A 17,149-nucleotide genomic window follows, 5' to 3' on the forward strand; every position below is an offset into this window, starting at 1 on the left:
TTTGAGCATTACTATTATAAGTCAATGGTGCATCTTAAAAATACATTGATTGACAATATATGCAATAATCTGCCAGTCTCCTTATGTGTGAATTTCTGGTTTGCAACCAAATACTATATTTAAGCTGTTATAATTTTCAAAAGAGGAATTCTCTGCTGTGGAGGTAAAAAGTTTGGCTGGGTTTAGACTGAGATCATGTATTTGTAAAAAAATGTGGACAGGCACCTGGGAGGCTCTGGGGAAGACTTGAGCCAGCCAGGTTCCCTTTCCTCGCTAAGTGAGGGACTCCTGGGATGGTAGAGTCAACCAGTAAAACTTCTGTGATTTTATTGCTGGAATTTGAGCTGAGGCCATAAACAGTGACACACAAATGACCTTAAAATCAGACACAAGTGTGAGCCAAAAGAGGAGGAAAAAAACCCAAAGTCCTGATCCCATTCACTTGGTCCACTTAGCAGCATTTGCTGTAGAATGAACAGAACACTCCAACATATTTTTGAGACATGGTACTGGCCTTCAATGTTACAGAGAAAGATGAAAAAAATGGAAAGAAAGAGGGAAAGACAAAGAGACCAAATATTCAACTATTTGCTTACTGGAAGACAGTGGATTTTTTTTTAAAAAAAGAAAGGAATCTGTACATTTGACATTCAGATGGTAGTTCTCACTCAGGATGCTGGAGTGCTTTAATGGTGGGTTTGGTTCCCATGTGACCATCTCTGGACTCAGAATTCACCTGACTGGCAAAAGACATTATTTACATGCACAGTAATATAAGTGTTTGGAGATGCAAATTGTTTCCAGTGGTTTTGATGGGATGACCTGTCAACACCAGTTAAAGTCTGTCATTATCATATAAATGCTCTGGATTGTTTGTTTTTCTTTGGCATGTGTTTATTCACCACCTCTCCCCCTCTCCACCTGCCAGGAATGCTGTCCAGGAGCAGGTAGGGCCACAAGAGGACTCCCTTCAAAACCACAAAGTTGAAGCCACCGGTCTCAGGTTCCTTCTCCTGCCATTTGGAAATGCTGGGTAGGTGGAAGGGGATTCTCTGAGCTGTGGAACACCCTCGGGTGCAGACTCTGCTCAATGCACTCAGGAGGAAGGCTGGTGAGCAGTGGTGCCTGCCTGGGTCTGAACTCACAGCAAAACACCTATTTGCTTTGCCATGCACTGCTGGTAACCCCCCTCTCCACAGCCAGCCTTACCTGATGCTTAAAAGGGAGCTATAACGCTCATTTATCTCTTCTGGGGGAAAAAAACTCTGTTAATGCAGCCTTTGAATAAGTGCTACGCTGCTCTTTAAATGCTAAAGTTCACTAAAACTCCAGTGATTTATGTGCAGCTTTTGACTGCCAGCACCTGGCAGATGAAGAAACCTACTCAAGCTTCAGTCATAAACAGATAGCATACAATTTAATTTTAATGTGCTCGTTAGTCGTAGCACATTTCAGACATAATTGTGAACGCAACACAAAATTATAGCAAAAAGACAATTTTAATGCTGCTGTAGAAAAAAAGGTTATATGAAGAGTCATATAATGGTGCTTCATTGTCAACAACAAAACAGGGCACAGAGTGCATTACAGTGTCTGTGCTGTTTACATGCCAATATTTTATACATAGATTCTCATATGGTGTCAGCTGTCAGTTACTTCTGCAAATTAACTGCCAAAAATGGAGACGAACAGAATCACTTAGTGTGCTGGTAACCACGGGTTACCTTTCATATGCCTAAAGATAAAGCTGCAGTATGGAATCTTGGGAGAATAATTAGGCAGAACAAAACAGAAAGTTACCAATTGAAATAAAAAGGCATTCTACAATAGGAAATAACAACCAAGAGCGCTTATAAATAAGTAAAAGAGGTTATATCACAGAATGCCTCATAACTTTTTAAGCAAAGTATTACAGTACAAACATTTTAAAGGCTTTATCAATGTTTAGGAAATACAGTACAAGTTTTTCAAATAGATTTAACCCTTTGAGCACTGAGTTTATTTTGAATTTTCTCTTTTTATTTTATTTTTATTTTTTTTTACTAATAAATACCTTTAAAAGTCATGTTGTGCAAAACCGTTAGAATGCATGCCAGGAATGCAGTCCGTGGCTTCTGTTTCTTCAGACAATAAAAAAAAACCCAAAAAACCAAAAAACAAAAACAATAAAACCAAACAAATGATAGCAACACTAATAAATATGTATAATTTAAACATGAACCTCTCTTAATATAGATGTACTGTATAGCAAAACAAAGCAAAACATACTTTGCTTTAAGAATAATGTTTCTGAATACTTTATAAATGCTATCTGTGGTATCTTTTATCACATAATTTACAATGCTTGATTGTTAAAGGAAAAACCATTAGATCTAAAAAAAAATGAAATATACACTATATATAGGTACAGTTTATACCTGGGACTTATCAGGTACAAACGCTGCTGCTGCTAAAAATGCTGACAAAAAAGAAAATGGCATTAACCACAATCACATTTTCCATAAGAGATTTTGAAATCTATACAATATATACATCTATGTTTCAATGTGAAAATTATATTTTTAAATTTCAAGGTGTGAGACACCTCTGCATAAATGGAGGTTCATATTAGTAATCAGAACTAAGCTAGTAAGGGTCTAAAAAAAAAGCATATCCTTACATTTTTACCAAATTAATGCAAAAGTGCTTCAAAGTACTCAGAGGGCTAAAGATTATAGGGTGAGAAATACCAGCACACTTAGGTCACATGAAAAAGTGCACCAGAATTAGTTATAAATGCTTAATTAAACTGTCTGTTAATGCATGCAGCTTGATGCATCAGAGGGATGCACAGCAACTAAATCCAATTTACACAAAGTTCCAAACACTTACCACTGCATTTTAACCTTCATATTTTACCAGTAACAACAGCTGATTATGCACCTCTATTTAAACACTGTACAGTTATACAAAACAGTTCAGCCCAGAGCGACTCTGGAGTTAAAATAAGAACATGTGCCAAGAACTAAACAGTAGCTTTAAGGCGTCTTTGACAGTTTTCCTCAAAGCAAATTACAGTTATTTTAATCAAAAGCAAATGCTACTGCTTCTCTAACTCCGAAACATACAGAAGATGATCCTCTGGTGACTTCCCATGTGTTTTACTAAGATGAAGTTTAACAGCATGCTTGCTTGCAAAAGTCCTGTTACAAAGTTTGCACTGATAAGAAGTTCCGATATCTTCCTCTGGAGAGGACGTCACCAGCTTTTCAGACGGTGACTTTGCTTGTGCTATCTGATTGTTAATCTGTTCACTGGACAGTTTGGACAAGTCTCTTAACCTGAAACCCAGATGCGATTCAAGATGACTGATATAAGTTGAAGGAGTTCTGATCTGTGAAGCACAGTCATTACAAAAGAACACTGGGTGCCCAGTGTCCAAATTTTTAAGGAACTTAGTTCCCCCCGTCCTTCGGAGCTGGTATTTCACATTGGCCAGCCAGTGGCTAATTGTGGTCATTGAGAGTCCCGTAAACCTGGAAATGTGCATTCTTTCTTGAGGGCTCAAGTCTGACATGATGTATTTCCCCTCTGAAGTCTGCCGTAAGCTGGCTGCAAACTGGGCCTGCAATATGAGCAAGTGCTGAGGGTTCCAGTTAGACTGACGTCCCTTCCTTTTCTGAGCTGGTGTACTCTCTTCTGGTTCCTCTATTGTGGTACCATCAATGTCAGATTTCTCAGATATGCTGGAAGGTGTGGAAGATTTTGATGTGTGACTTTCTGTCAGGTTCTTCAGCATATCAGATATATCTGACAAGGCATTCTCGCGTAGCGGCGAGTTTGACATGAATGACACGACTGCAGATGTCTTTGCTGTTGTCACTGTAGATGAAGAAGATGCAGAAGATGTCGATGTGGATGACAAAAGCGCTGAACCCAAAGAGCAGCTTTTGTCACTCTTGCCTTTCGTCAAATCTATGGGTTGGTCATTGTTGACATGATAAAAATAACGGTCTAAGTGGTCTGATTTTTTGGACTGTAGAGGTGGGGTGGCCACTGCAGCCTTTTCTGCCAAACTGTTGCTCATTTTAAAAAGCATGCTCATTGGATCCAGAGCAGGCAAAGATGGCTTCGCTGCCTTGCCAAGGTGAATATTCATGACAGATTGCAGTGCACTTAATGGATTTACAAATGGCTGTTCGGGAGGGTGGTCAGTGATGATGGCTGTGCTGCTACTTAAAGAACCTACAATGGATTTCACAGGCTCTTTCCCATTTTCCACAGGTTCTACAGTTGGGCTATCTTTGCAACCATCTCTCTGAGGAACTGGGCTGTTCTGCTGGCTTTTAAAGCCACCATCATTGGGGGGCTCCATCTTAAGGGGTTCACTGACTTCACTGCTGCACGGCGAAGGCGTCGCACGCTTCAGTGGAGAGAGCTTTCCTTCGGGCTCTTTCATCTTCTCCTCCACTTTAGCCACCTTCTCAGTGACCTTCTTTACCAATTCTTCCATGGCATGAAAGTTTGTTTTTGGCACAGGTGAGGTCTGACTGCTGGGTGGAGATACTAAGGGCTGGTTTTTGGTTGGTGATACTAGTTCATTGTTTGCAAACATAGGTTTTAAGGGTGTACTCTTCCCAGATGAGCCCAACGACAGCTTCATCATATTAGGCAGCTGGTAGGCAGCATGAATGCTGGGGTAGCCACCCCAGCTTGGTGTGCCATTCTGGGCTTTGTTTATAGCTGATGTAACTGTGTTTTCTAAAGACTTCAATATATCTAATCCCCCCTTAGGGCTTTCTTCTAGGTCATTTTCAGTCAAGTAATGGTATTTTGAGGAGATATCATACTTCTCCTCATCCTCACTTGACTTCTCTTTGTCCTTCATTTTGTCATCACCAATGACTCTTTCCTTATCTACTTCTTTTTTAATCTCAACATTTAATTTAGGGGAAACACTAGAAGGTGTGTTGGAAGGAGACGTAAAGGTGGTGGCAGCTAGTGGCACAGACTGGACCTTCTCATCTACTAAGGACGTTATTGTCGGTGTGGCTGGGGCTTCTATGATTGGCTTCCCTTTTTTCATGGCAGAGTTAGTGACTTTAATAAAATGTCCCGTCACCATCATGTGAGCCGTGAGCTCCTGCAGTGTGTCATGTGAACTTCCACACTCCATGCACTTCAGAATCTGAGATTTCCTCGCCTCAAAGTGCCAGGCGTAGCTGGCACCGTTCTGGTGACCATAGCGGTTATTTGGCGTGATGTAGGGATTGGAATTTTTTTGAAGCGCATCGTTACTGTCTGAGATCGTGGCTTTTGGTGTCCCACCCGTGGAGTCTGGAGAACTCGGAAGTTCAAGCTCCAGTGATGCTTTCTTTCTAGTAGCTGGGATAATTTTTGCTGCTACAGGTGTAACAGGTTCCTTCAGAGGCACTTTTTGGTAGTGTTTTGTTTTGATCATATGAACACTCAAATCCTGAAGAGATTCAAATGAATGACCACAGTACATACACTTTAGCACTTTCTGGGCATCTTCTTTCCCTTCCATTTCAAGCAAAGAACGTTTGCGAGGTTTGGACCATCTTTTGGGGTTATTGTTATCTGTTTCATGGTTGTCATCTCGATAATGTCCCGTTTCATTCATGTGCACTGTTAATTCTACTAAAGTATCGTAGGCAGCACTGCAGTCTTTACAGCGGAATTTACTGGCTCCAGTGAATATAGAGCCATAGAGCTTACTGCTCTGTCTGTACAGCTGGACTGTGCTAAAAAGGCTGGGTTCAGGCAGAATTCTGCTCTGAGAAACTTGCTGCAGTGTTTTGGCCATGGCAGTCTGGTGCCAGTCAAAGCTGCCGCTTCCACAACTGCTGCTGCTGCTGCTGCTACTGCTGCTGCTACCGTTGTTTTTTTCTGAAATTGGCTGGTGAAGGTTCAAATTGAGATTGGACCAGTAGGAATTAGAGAGGAAGTTATTATACACGGCCTTCATTTGTTCTAAGCTGTCAGACACTGTAGAGTCTTCCAGTGGTATGGAAACCTCCTTGCTCTCTTCCTCATTTTTGATGGAGCTGCTCTCAAAGTCTGCCATGCGGTCACTCGTCTCACTGATGTGGGACTCACTGTCCATTTCCTGGCTAGAGAACTCAGCTGCTGGAGAATTTTGGTAGCTTTGGCAGTTCTTACTGAAGTCTTTCTCTGGACATGCATATTTTGCTGAAGGCTCCCCATCAACTGCATTTTCATCAGGTTCCACATCTTCTTCCACCAGCGCTGCTGCTTTTAGTTCGTCTGAAACATAGGCTATTATGAAGAGAAGAAAATACAAGTTAGTTTCTGCTCATCATACTTTTGCTTTAGCCAAAGAAGTGTACTTATTTGTAAAATTAAACAGTTAAAATTTAGTGTTTCTTCAGAGCAAGAAAAAAAATCTGCTCTTCAAACATAATTTGCCACCTTATTCTTCTCAAGGGGCAACAGCTTGAAATTAAAACTAAATTTGAAATTAATGAAGCACATTCTGGAGGTGGCATTCATTTCTAAAGTAATAAATTACTTGTATCAACCTCAGAGACAGCAGTTCCTGTCTGTCAATTAATATGTCTTATGCTTCTCCTACCCCTAATGCATTTCTTAACAGACAGATTCACAATTTAAATTAAGCAAGCATTTTTTTGCTCATTACAGTTTTGATACTCAATCTTTAATAAATATAGAGCATAACAAACACCAAGAATTTCTACAAAGTAAAAAAATCACCAGTCAAAATAAATTTTAAAAATTAGATTTTTTAAAGTTATCATTATTAGTCGTGTCACATTTTAGAAGAGATGGTTAAATTCAAGTGATGTAACCTTTGGAAACAACTCACTCAAAGCAATTTGAGGATATTCTTTATGGGTGTAACAAATGTCCCATTCCCATTTAAACACAACCTCCTCAACAAGAAAGCCCATGCAGAATTATGTCAGGAGCTAGTTCAATGAAATTGGTATGCTGCACTCATTCTTGCTGTATAAATATATACAAGACCTTCCAGTGGACCTTACAAATGTCAAAGTGTTTGCTCTTTAGACTACTTTGTCAATATTTACTCAGCATAAGCTACATGGACACCCAACAGGGATTCTGTCTTTTTTTTCCCCTCAAGTAATGCAACTGGTGATGTAAATCTAAGATACTCTTCTTGAATAGGACAGTTGGAAACTGACAGTAAACATTTATTTATTTTTTTTCCAAGGTGCTTCTGTGCTTGTTTTACATATACTAAGTCTACCTAAGTTTTTTCCTTTAGGCAAGAAAATTATGGATACATTAAAAAAAGGAATCATTAACTAATCAAAATTATCTATTTCTATATAATGCATTAATTTGCAGGAAAGCAAAAATAGAATATGACTCTCTTCAGTGGAATTTAGAATCTCTCACAAAGATAATTATAAACTGAAAAAAGTTACATTTTCAGTACACTCTGTGGTTAAAGACACCTGACATTTGACCTTCTCAGCAATACATCTGGAAAACGCAGGGTTTTTGTATCTTGAACAACCTATAGCTTGTTTCTTCAGGCAATAGTGCAGAGAAAATAGCAGTTCACACCCCAAAAAGCCCTACTTTAACCAACAGACTGAAAAAATGTAGAACATTACAGTAGGTATCACACACACAGTATTAAACCTTGCAAACTTCTTTCAGGGAAAATATGTTTAAATGTTATCAGAAAACCACAAGAGACAAAACAACTGTTAAAGTGACAATGAAATCAGGCTTTTAGTTTCACATGGAGTATTTCTTCGTTCAGTTAGGTAATACAAAATATTCACTACTGTTCTTTCACATGGATGAATGGTAGCAAATCTTCCTCCAAGCATGTAAAGTTATAATCTGATCCTCAGAACACAAGTTAAACCTTCTAAAGAACAAATATATCACACAAGAGCAACACATAATAATGATTAAATATTTCAGTTCAGATAATTTTAATGCAGAAATTCAAGCATTCAACAAGGGTTCTGTTTTTAAAATTTGGGAGCACAGAGTTTGAAGAATTATGCTAAAAAATTTTATCATAATATGCTTCAAAGATGCTGGTACAAAGATCAGACTTTGGAAATAAGTATACCACTCTAAAGAAACAGAGCTGTGCTGTTTTGCTCTATTTTATGGTCTTTCAAAACATTTTGAAAAAAAGTATTATCTTTTTATCTATATCAAAGACACAGCAGCAACTTGAATAAGGTTCAGCATCTGTCCTTGCAAATACATGCAACAAAATCAATATGTAGAATAAAAAAAGGTGGACTTTCAGGACTTTAGCAAAGGAGACCAAAGCAGTTCAAATTACTCTCTAAAGCTGACAAATTTTGGATAACTACTGATACTGTGCAGACAACTGACTCTTGACTGCTTCTCTCTCAACCACACCAAATCCTACTGAATAAGGAATGATGGAAGGAAGAAATCATGGCATGAAACCTCTGATTTGGAAGCAAATACACCCTTTTCCTATTCCACCTTGTGGAAACATATTTCCTTTTACAACTCCTGTTTCTTTGTCTCTGTTTTGAATCTGCTGAATAATTTCCTTTTCACAAAGTAAAGAACACCCCAGGTTATCACCACACTACCTGCCTTGAGGAGACCTCGTTGTCACCTGCAGGCTGGGGAGACACAGCAAGGCACTCTGAGTGTAGCTGTCCTCAGCTTTTTCTGGCTGCTGAGCACCAGTCTGAGCGTGTGCCACCCATTCCCACACCACATTCCAAATCCAAGGGCTCCATCCCTGCACACCATGGAAAGCCCTCCTTGGACCCATTGCTCACCAACACAAACAGAGGGCACAGAACCAACTCCTTAATTAGTGTGTTATTCTTTACATTTTTATTTCTCTTACTGCTGAGGTCTTATGAATTTTGTTTGAACTGAAAGACTTGTCACATTCACAGCTTTTTTAGAGAGTGACTTTTACATTAGGGAAAACCTCCAGCATGCGGCTCATTTAAATGTAAATCTATTTACCTTTCATGCTTTCTTTGCCCTTTTCACCAACTATCAAGCATATTTGCGTGTTAACCAGGAGCTGCCTCCTCTATAGCTGTTCCCCTTCCTAAGCTCAAGTTGTGAAGCCAACTTGTGACATCAGTCTTTGATCCAGAAATGCAGGAAATGAGGCACAAACGACAGTGTGGAATTTAACCCAGCAATCTGCAACTTCGAAAAAATGACAGTTCCAAGGGCTCCTTCTGCTCCTTCCCCTGCATGGAGGAGAGAAGGGATGAAACCTGGCCTAGTGGAAGGTGTCCCTGCCTCACCACACCTTGCTCAGGGGCAATAAATGGTCTGTATGAGCACAGAGGAACCTGACAGCCTTACTGCACTGAAATAAGGATAAGGAAGTCCAGAGCAAAGAAGTTTCTCATTGAGTGAAGTACCTACAGGAAAAGCAAAGAGACTGTGAAAGGAGAGAATAAAATCAGGAGGAGATGGCAAAAAGGTTTTCCACTGTGATTCACTGCCTGGTGGACAGGCTGTTTATAAGAAGGATTGTCACCAGCTCATCCTTATAGTCATTACCCTATTAAGTAAAAAAAAAAAAAAAAAAAAAAGGCAAAAAAGGCTCATAGTTTGATATTTTTCAAGTGTAGAATAAATGTTTGAACAGCAGAGCATCTGTAGAACTGTTCTTCAGTGCCTCAACAGCAAAGTCTGAGGGGAAAACAACTTTAAAGGCAATTCTAGTGGCAGAAGTTAATAAGAGTGGAGATGAAAGAAATTAGGCACTTCTGGGTTTTGTTTTTCTGGAGAAAAAGGGAAAAAAATCATAGCTCTCAAAAAAGTGTTTAGTTTACATCTCGCAGGGCACCATAACCCACTGGAAATTGCCTGCAAATTGAGCAGTGGTGTCACTGTGACACAGTATTTGACAAAAAGTGGAAAGCTGTTGCCTGACGTGGCCCTCAAGTTTCTAGAAAAGAGGATATCAAAGGGGTTCAGAAACATCTTGCAGGTCTGTCTCTTCTCAGAGAGGTTGAGAAGAGACAGTTCCCTCATTAATATTTGTTATAATTATTAACTAAAGTACTAGGTAACAATGAAATTAACACATTTGATACCAATATATAACAGTAAGCTGTGGTATAATGCAATTCATTTCCACACAAGAGGGAATTACCTTCATAACTGAGATATGGATCATTTCTTTGCCAGTGGAAATAAATTGTGATCCATCACTGTCCAAAATGATCTACATATTGCATAGACAGTAATAAACTCATGTACCTGGCTCTGCACAGACACCAGGGATCCAGTGCAGGAGAGCAGAGAGCATCAGCAGCCCACGGTGTCTCCAGAGCAGGGGAAGCCCCAGCAGCTGTGCCTGCCCATGGCCTGGGCTCAGCAGCACCACAGCTGCCAGAGCTCCTCCCCAGCAGAAACACCAACAGCACTGCATGGCTGTCATCCCCTCCATGGCAACATCCCCCAGGGAATGGCTGGACACACACCTCCTTGAGATTATTTGGAAACACAAGATTTTTTTATATTTTACTGTTCTCCAAAACCCTATTATATGCACAATTTTCCCCTTATTTCCTAAAAAAATGTGGCTGAGACCATATATTTTGGCTTGGATGTATCCAAATATTTCATTTCATTACTTTTGAAATTTCTTGGTTTAATTATGTTTTTTCTTGCCAAAAATTTTTCTTTTGTTTTAATTAGTTCACTGGGGGTATATTTAAACTAATATATATGCTTTTTGCTTGAGAAGGAACAAAACATTCCAATATTCTCATATGAAAAATGCTCAGCTACAAAATTTTATCAAAACCACTCAGTTCCTTGGAAATATTTTTGCTTTAACCAAATGGCTTTTTATTAAAAAAAAAAAAAGAAAAAAAAAGTCATCTTTGTCATGCATCATTCAAAATCATCAGGGAATACTAAGGGTCTTCTTCCAAACCATTTAATTTTGAGTTCATTGAGAAAAGAAACTTCTCAATCCTTAAAGAACATGAGCCCATCTACATTTCACACCTGAAAAAAAAAATAGCAGAATGGGACCAGGAGCAGAAATGCTCCTGATGCTTAAAGGATCAATATTATATTCCAAATAAAAAAAGAAACGGGGGAAAAGGATCATATTAGGTCATAAAGTGGAGCAGAGTAGGAGTCTGCCAGAGAAAGTCCCTCTGCACCCTGACCCTCACTCCCCATCCCATGGCACTGCACAAGATGTGGCTCCTGTCACTGCCCCTGCTGCTGGCAGTGCACAGCTTTTTCCTAAATACTTGTTCCATTCTGTTTTAAATCAGACACCAGACACCTGAGAAATTAACAAAATATTTTTTCAATATTTAAGAAATCTTTGAAAAAAAACCCCAGGGTCCCTGGTTTTGGTGGGACCATTTGGAGTCAAGAGGCGGCTCAGTCCCAACACCAGTGCAGAGAAAGCCAAGAGAGGAACAGCAGCATGGAGATGATCTGACTGTGCCAGTGAACCTTATTCACAAAATTAATGAGCAGAGGCAAGAGAAAACCAGCTCGGTGCATGGAGTCAATCAAAGACCTAATGCAAATGAAGGCATATAAAAGAGTTATATTAGTCTGTTAGAAAACTCCCACTCCACAGGCCTTCCACTCACAGCAAGAAAGGCAAACATTTCACCCACAACATGAGCTATTTCTATACTGAGACTAACTGATAATTCCCATGTAACTGAAATTGTGTTTGAGACTTCACTCCTTGGCAGAGATGCTGGCACATTCCTCATTAGGCAGTCAGGATGGGAGGCAGGAGTGACTGCCCTGTTTACAAGAGTGGCAAATGACAACAGTCTCTAAACGGGCATGGCAATACTGATTACCCAGCACCTTGACAGGGACATTATTCCTGTTAGAAAGGTCAAAGGTTCTGTTTCAGAGAGACAAGACTGTCTATTATGGGAGAGAAATGTTATTTCCAAGTGAAGAGGTCAGCACTTCTCTCGCACGTCGGCTCAAGTCCCTGGTACCTCGCACCGGAGCGCGAGCCTACTGCAAGACGGATTATTCTGCCCACTGGCAAGGTCAAGAATATTAATTTTGAACATGTTAATTTGATGTGATGTGCATGATTAATGCTTGTTTAGCTGGATTTTTTGTATGTTGATAAATCTGCAGCCTTTTCATGCCGTTGAGAGTGTAGGATTAGGTCACTGGGAAGGGGTGTGGATGGATGTGACATAGGATGCCAATCCAATGGATGGCTATCATTAGGCACTAAAAACTTTGAAGTGTACTTTGTTTGTTCCTTCATGAAAATACTGCAGCTGTCTGCCACAGAGAGCTCAGAAATAGGCCAGAGGAAGCTAGCCAGCTGCTCTGATTCAGCATCCTGGACTGGTATTACATTTGGAGAGACTTCAGAGAGGCCAAAACAACTGTAAGTGTTAAGAGATGAGAATTACATGGACAAGGACACACAGTGAAGAGATGATAACAAGGAATCAGTTTATATGTCATTACAGTGTGGGCCACCTAAGCACAGAACAAAGCAATTTTACATCAGGCACCTTTTCCTCATGGCACTGTATTCCAAACTCCCCTGGGTTTTATAGTTTAAAGGAAGTTTTTGGTAGTTAAAAGGAAGGTGCAGGACTCAGGTGTCCAGTTCACATTAGACTTTAGGGTGCCACAAGAAATGTGTCATACAGGCCACTCACAAATGCAGAGAGAAAACATTCAAAAACTGCTACCAATTCTGATAAGGGAGGCATTCATTTTTCTGAAACCAAACACTATTTAGATGTTTTTAAATGACCAAGTGAAAACCCCACATTTAGGTATTATCTCCTTCACTAAATATACACCTGAAAAAGCAGCATACCCTAATATGAAATGATGGCTTAGAAACAACTTGGCACTACTGGACAGCATCATTTAACTGAGGTGTTCAAGAGCTTAAATGAGTGCTTTATTTTTCACATCAGCCCTGTGGAAGAAACATTCTTATCCACAGTTTACAGCTGGAAACCTGGAAAGAAGTTAAAAGTTAATTGTCTAATACTAGACAAGAAGACAAGTGAAGGAGCCTGTTACTCCTGTAGGTTAATATATATAATTCAGCTATTTACACTAAACATGGGAAGATGACTTAAGTTTGTTCTGCTCCCGTGTTTCCTCACAGTGTGTTTATGTGAATACAATATATGTGTATAATTGAAAATAATTGCCAGTTTTCAGCTGAAACAATTATTTCACCCAGTGAAATACCCACAGGTGCACATACTCAGCACAACCCTGAGCTGTGGTTACAGATCTCCTCTGAGCCAAGCTGCTGGGGTCCAGTGAATGCTGAACCTGCAGACTGCCAGCACACTTCTTTTCACAGTGGGGGAAACAGGGAAGGTTTCTGAAGTATTGTCACAAGTGTCCTCTGAGGAGCTCTGTGCTCCCAGCACACAGCAGGGCTCAGGCACACCGTGACATCCACTCTGCCAGACCTGCGCTGCAGATGGAACGTGATGGATTGTGCCTCCCTCCCCCAGAACTGCACCCTGCCTTGACTTCTCCCTGGGGCCTAAACTCCCTGAATTCAATGTGCTGAGTAGGGTTTTTCTAAAACCTGCTCAAATTACCCACCCTTGAAACACAACAGCACTGTTTTCTGATGTGGAGAGGAGCACCTGATCCCATCACACTGCAGTGTGCTCTTCTATGGGGAGGGTTGCACAGGGATCAGTCTGAACTCTGTCTCACTTGAAGAGTTCACCTGCCACCCTCTGCAAGAGCTTTTTGACAAGAAGGGATCCAAACATTAAAAAGCCTTGTTTGAGACTCAAGGTCCAAGTTACTCAAACATATAATGATCAAAATCATATTGATTTCTAGAGACTTTCTTCAGGTTTCATTCTCATACAGTCAGGAGTGAATGACATGCTTAGGAGAATCTTCACTAGAACAAGTGCTCAGAGCCTTTCTGGCCAGCAAGTGCAGACTTTTAAGGGCTTGGTCACAGACACAGAGTACAACTGACTGCCTAAAGCACCACAGCTCATGTTCCAATGTGTGTGCCCATAGCTGGTTACCAGAAGCAAGGCAAGGCTGACAGTAATCCAGTGGAAAGGCTGAGAAAGGTTATTGTCTGTCACAGTGACAGAAGGACCTTCCTTACCATGGTATTTTTTGGAATCCATCTCCTTTCCCTTTTGCACTCTGGGGGAGTAGAGATTTGAACAACTCCTGTGAGCATATGCCTGGAATTTCTGGCTGATCCTGCTGAAAAAGGAGGAAAAAACCTCCTTGGCCTCCCTGCCACCAAGTTGCACCACTTGGACCAGACCAAGTAGGCAAATGAGCAACAGAGACTGGGGGCACCCAGTGGGAATTTTCACCTGCTCCTCAGTTTGATTCAGTGATCCCATTTCATCAACATTCCTGTAGTTCCCTCCTCTTCCTCCCCTCCACCTTCCCCAGGAATGGCTGCTCTTCCTCCAAGTGCACCAAAGTTACAAGTGACCACCATTCCAAGGAGCATGAAGTTCCTCATGGCCCATGGGGTAGTTGAGGGTCAGCTACCCAGACACTAAAGAGAAACACCACCAGGGATTGGGGAACCAGGCACAGACTGGTGCAGTATCAGCTCACAAGCAGCCCAAGAGTTTCAAAAATTTCACATAAACTTCACAAATTCAATGACCAAGCGCATTACTAACAGGAAAAACCTCCGTCTATATTTGCTGTATAAATTATTCAGCATGAATAAATGTGATCCACTCTGAAGTTAGGCAAAAGTGGATTTTCCTTGGTTTCCAAGGCAGCTGCTTGGTGTGAAGTACTACAGACTTGCTGGAGTCCCACTCCATACAAGCACACGTGACAGTGGGAGTCAGTGAAATAGGAGTTCAGCAGCAGAGAAAAAAGCTTCATGTTATACTTGACCCTAACTGTTCTTTGGACTCTGCAGAATTTTTCTAAGCACAGAATTACTATTTCCTCAAATGGACAAAAATATTTACCAGAACACTCAAAGGAAAAAGAAAAAAAAAATGTTTGTTTTGGGGGTTGTTTTCTTTTTTAGTTAAAAGTCACTATCCACATCCTGGCAAGACTAAGCCAAATTCTCTGTATGAATTGGTATCAAAATACAGAGTGACACAATCTCTGCTTGATACCAGACATTTGGGTGGCATCTTTTAATCACTGAAAAGCACACAGGGCATTCCACAAACTAATACAAGATTCACAGCCAACTCTGGGATAAGCAGCCATGAGCATAGAAGTTCTCAATATGGCTCTAATAGCTCGTAATTATTATAATCCTTCACTGAGCAAACAGATGTTGTAAGGGAACTTCAGTTTCTTCAAATGCAGTAATCAAACCATTCTGTTTCTGCCCTGCCTCTGCTCAGTAAATGCTTTGTATAGTGGAGTGGAAATAGCAAATGTAGTGACAAAATGACCATTTAATTGTCACAGAAATCTGTTTCTGAACAAAACCGATGTTGTCATTTCTCTATATGCACATTTCTCAGTCTTCTGATTACGGTTTAGCCTTTTGTTTTACACCAAGAAAAAATCTTGCACCTTACTTTCTGTAATCTTCCCACATATTTGGTTGCTCCTAATTTGTCCACCTCTTAGAATTTGTAACTAGAATTTGGTTCTGTTTTGTGTTTAGCTGTACTAATATTAATACACATCTCTGGAGCTGCCAAGTACACTGCAGAATTTTTAAAAATGAAGCTTCACCTAAAATGCTTCAGTACATTACAGCGAGTCATTCTCCTTGGTGATTTATTTGTAAATAATCATGACTACTTAAGACGTTCAAAATGTACCAAAAAACCTTCAGCCAAAATGATCCTTCATTTTGTTGCAAACTTGCATCTCCCATTGAAGCCCTTTTACAGAGGTTTCAATAGCTATTTTGGCTGCACTGCCTCCTTACAATAAACTCTATACATCTGTATGAATGGTATAGTAGAAATCCAAATGATTTCAATCACAATTTCAGCTATTGTGAACTTGTGCTTATAATGAAGTTCCTCTATTAAGAAAGGAGCTCAGTGTGGGCCAACAAAGCTTTGTGTCCTTTCACAGTTGCTATTCAGCCCCCATTTAAGAAAAACAACTATTGACTGCAATATGAATCTTAGGACTTGAAACAAGCAGAGATTCTCAGGATTACCTCTACAAGATGGCCCCAGCTTGTTTTGTATGTGGAGCAAAAAGAAGCATTGAATATTCATTTCACTCATTTGCTAACTATACTAATATACACTGTGGTAAATGAGTCTCTATCTACCAGTACCAATTGAACAGAAGGGTATTTGAATAGGTGGGGCTTGCTATAATGCCACACTAAGATAATGTGCTAGAAACAAATGGTTCACTGATTCCTGAATAGAAAATTTGCTGGAAAACCCTGAGAACTAGGAGACGAGGGGGAGGGGATTAAAATGTCGCTTCAGAGCCACCAACCAAACTCCTGTCATTTTTAAAAGATGTTCCTGTGGCACAGTTTGAATAGTTTATAGCCATGATTGTGAACATTCAATGTCATATAAGAAAAGACACTTGTCAAGAGCCTTTCCCTTACCAGCACCCTCATCATGACCTGTGTTAATGAAGTTAATTGAATTTAAGATCAATAATGGTTAATTATTGCAATTTGACATTCTGAGATAAATGGCTTTAAGACAGAGAAATGTGTGTGTATGTGAATTCTCTCCAAAGAAGGTGAACACATTACAGCCTAAGAGGGATCACACAGTCCTTCCATTGATCCTGGTACAATCTGATCGACCTAATCCTCTGATGAATGTGGGCTTTTCACAGCTACAAGTAAATGTTCTACAAGACTACTCTAACCCTTGTCACTGACCAAATCTATATGAGCTGTACACTAGAAATCTATTGAGATAGATTAAAGAACTGCTGTAGAAACAAGAGATGCTTCAATAAAGATGAAGGTTTATTATATTGACTATTAATGTTACATGCAGTATGTAATTATGAATGCTTATGGATCATAAGAGTTTAATTTTGGTCAGTCAGATGTAAATGGACATAACCGAACAATAGTATTAAAATAAAAAAGTAACAGACAAAAAAAATACAACAAGCATGTTGAATTTGATGACTTAAGAGTGAATGCTCAATAAGAGAGAGATTTTAAAATCATCCTTGAAAT

The 17,149-nt window shown here is 39.9% G+C and overlaps 1 protein-coding gene across 1 annotated transcript in view; it reads right to left on the reverse strand.

Moving 5' to 3' along the window:
* Positions 1-1,390: 1,390 nt before the first annotated feature.
* TSHZ3 (teashirt zinc finger homeobox 3) overlaps positions 1,391-17,149 on the reverse strand; it is a 63,088-nt gene continuing 47,329 nt past the window's right edge. Inside the window, exon 2 of the mRNA XM_015640371.2 lies at positions 1,391-6,279. Coding sequence (XP_015495857.1) covers positions 3,080-6,279 — 3,200 coding nt within the window. The 3' untranslated portion in view covers positions 1,391-3,079. The remainder of the gene's footprint in view (positions 6,280-17,149) is intronic.

The sequence above is a fragment of the Parus major genome, chromosome 11, assembly GCF_001522545.3.
Source record: "Parus major isolate Abel chromosome 11, Parus_major1.1, whole genome shotgun sequence".
In the NCBI taxonomy this organism is placed as follows: domain Eukaryota; kingdom Metazoa; phylum Chordata; class Aves; order Passeriformes; family Paridae; genus Parus; species Parus major.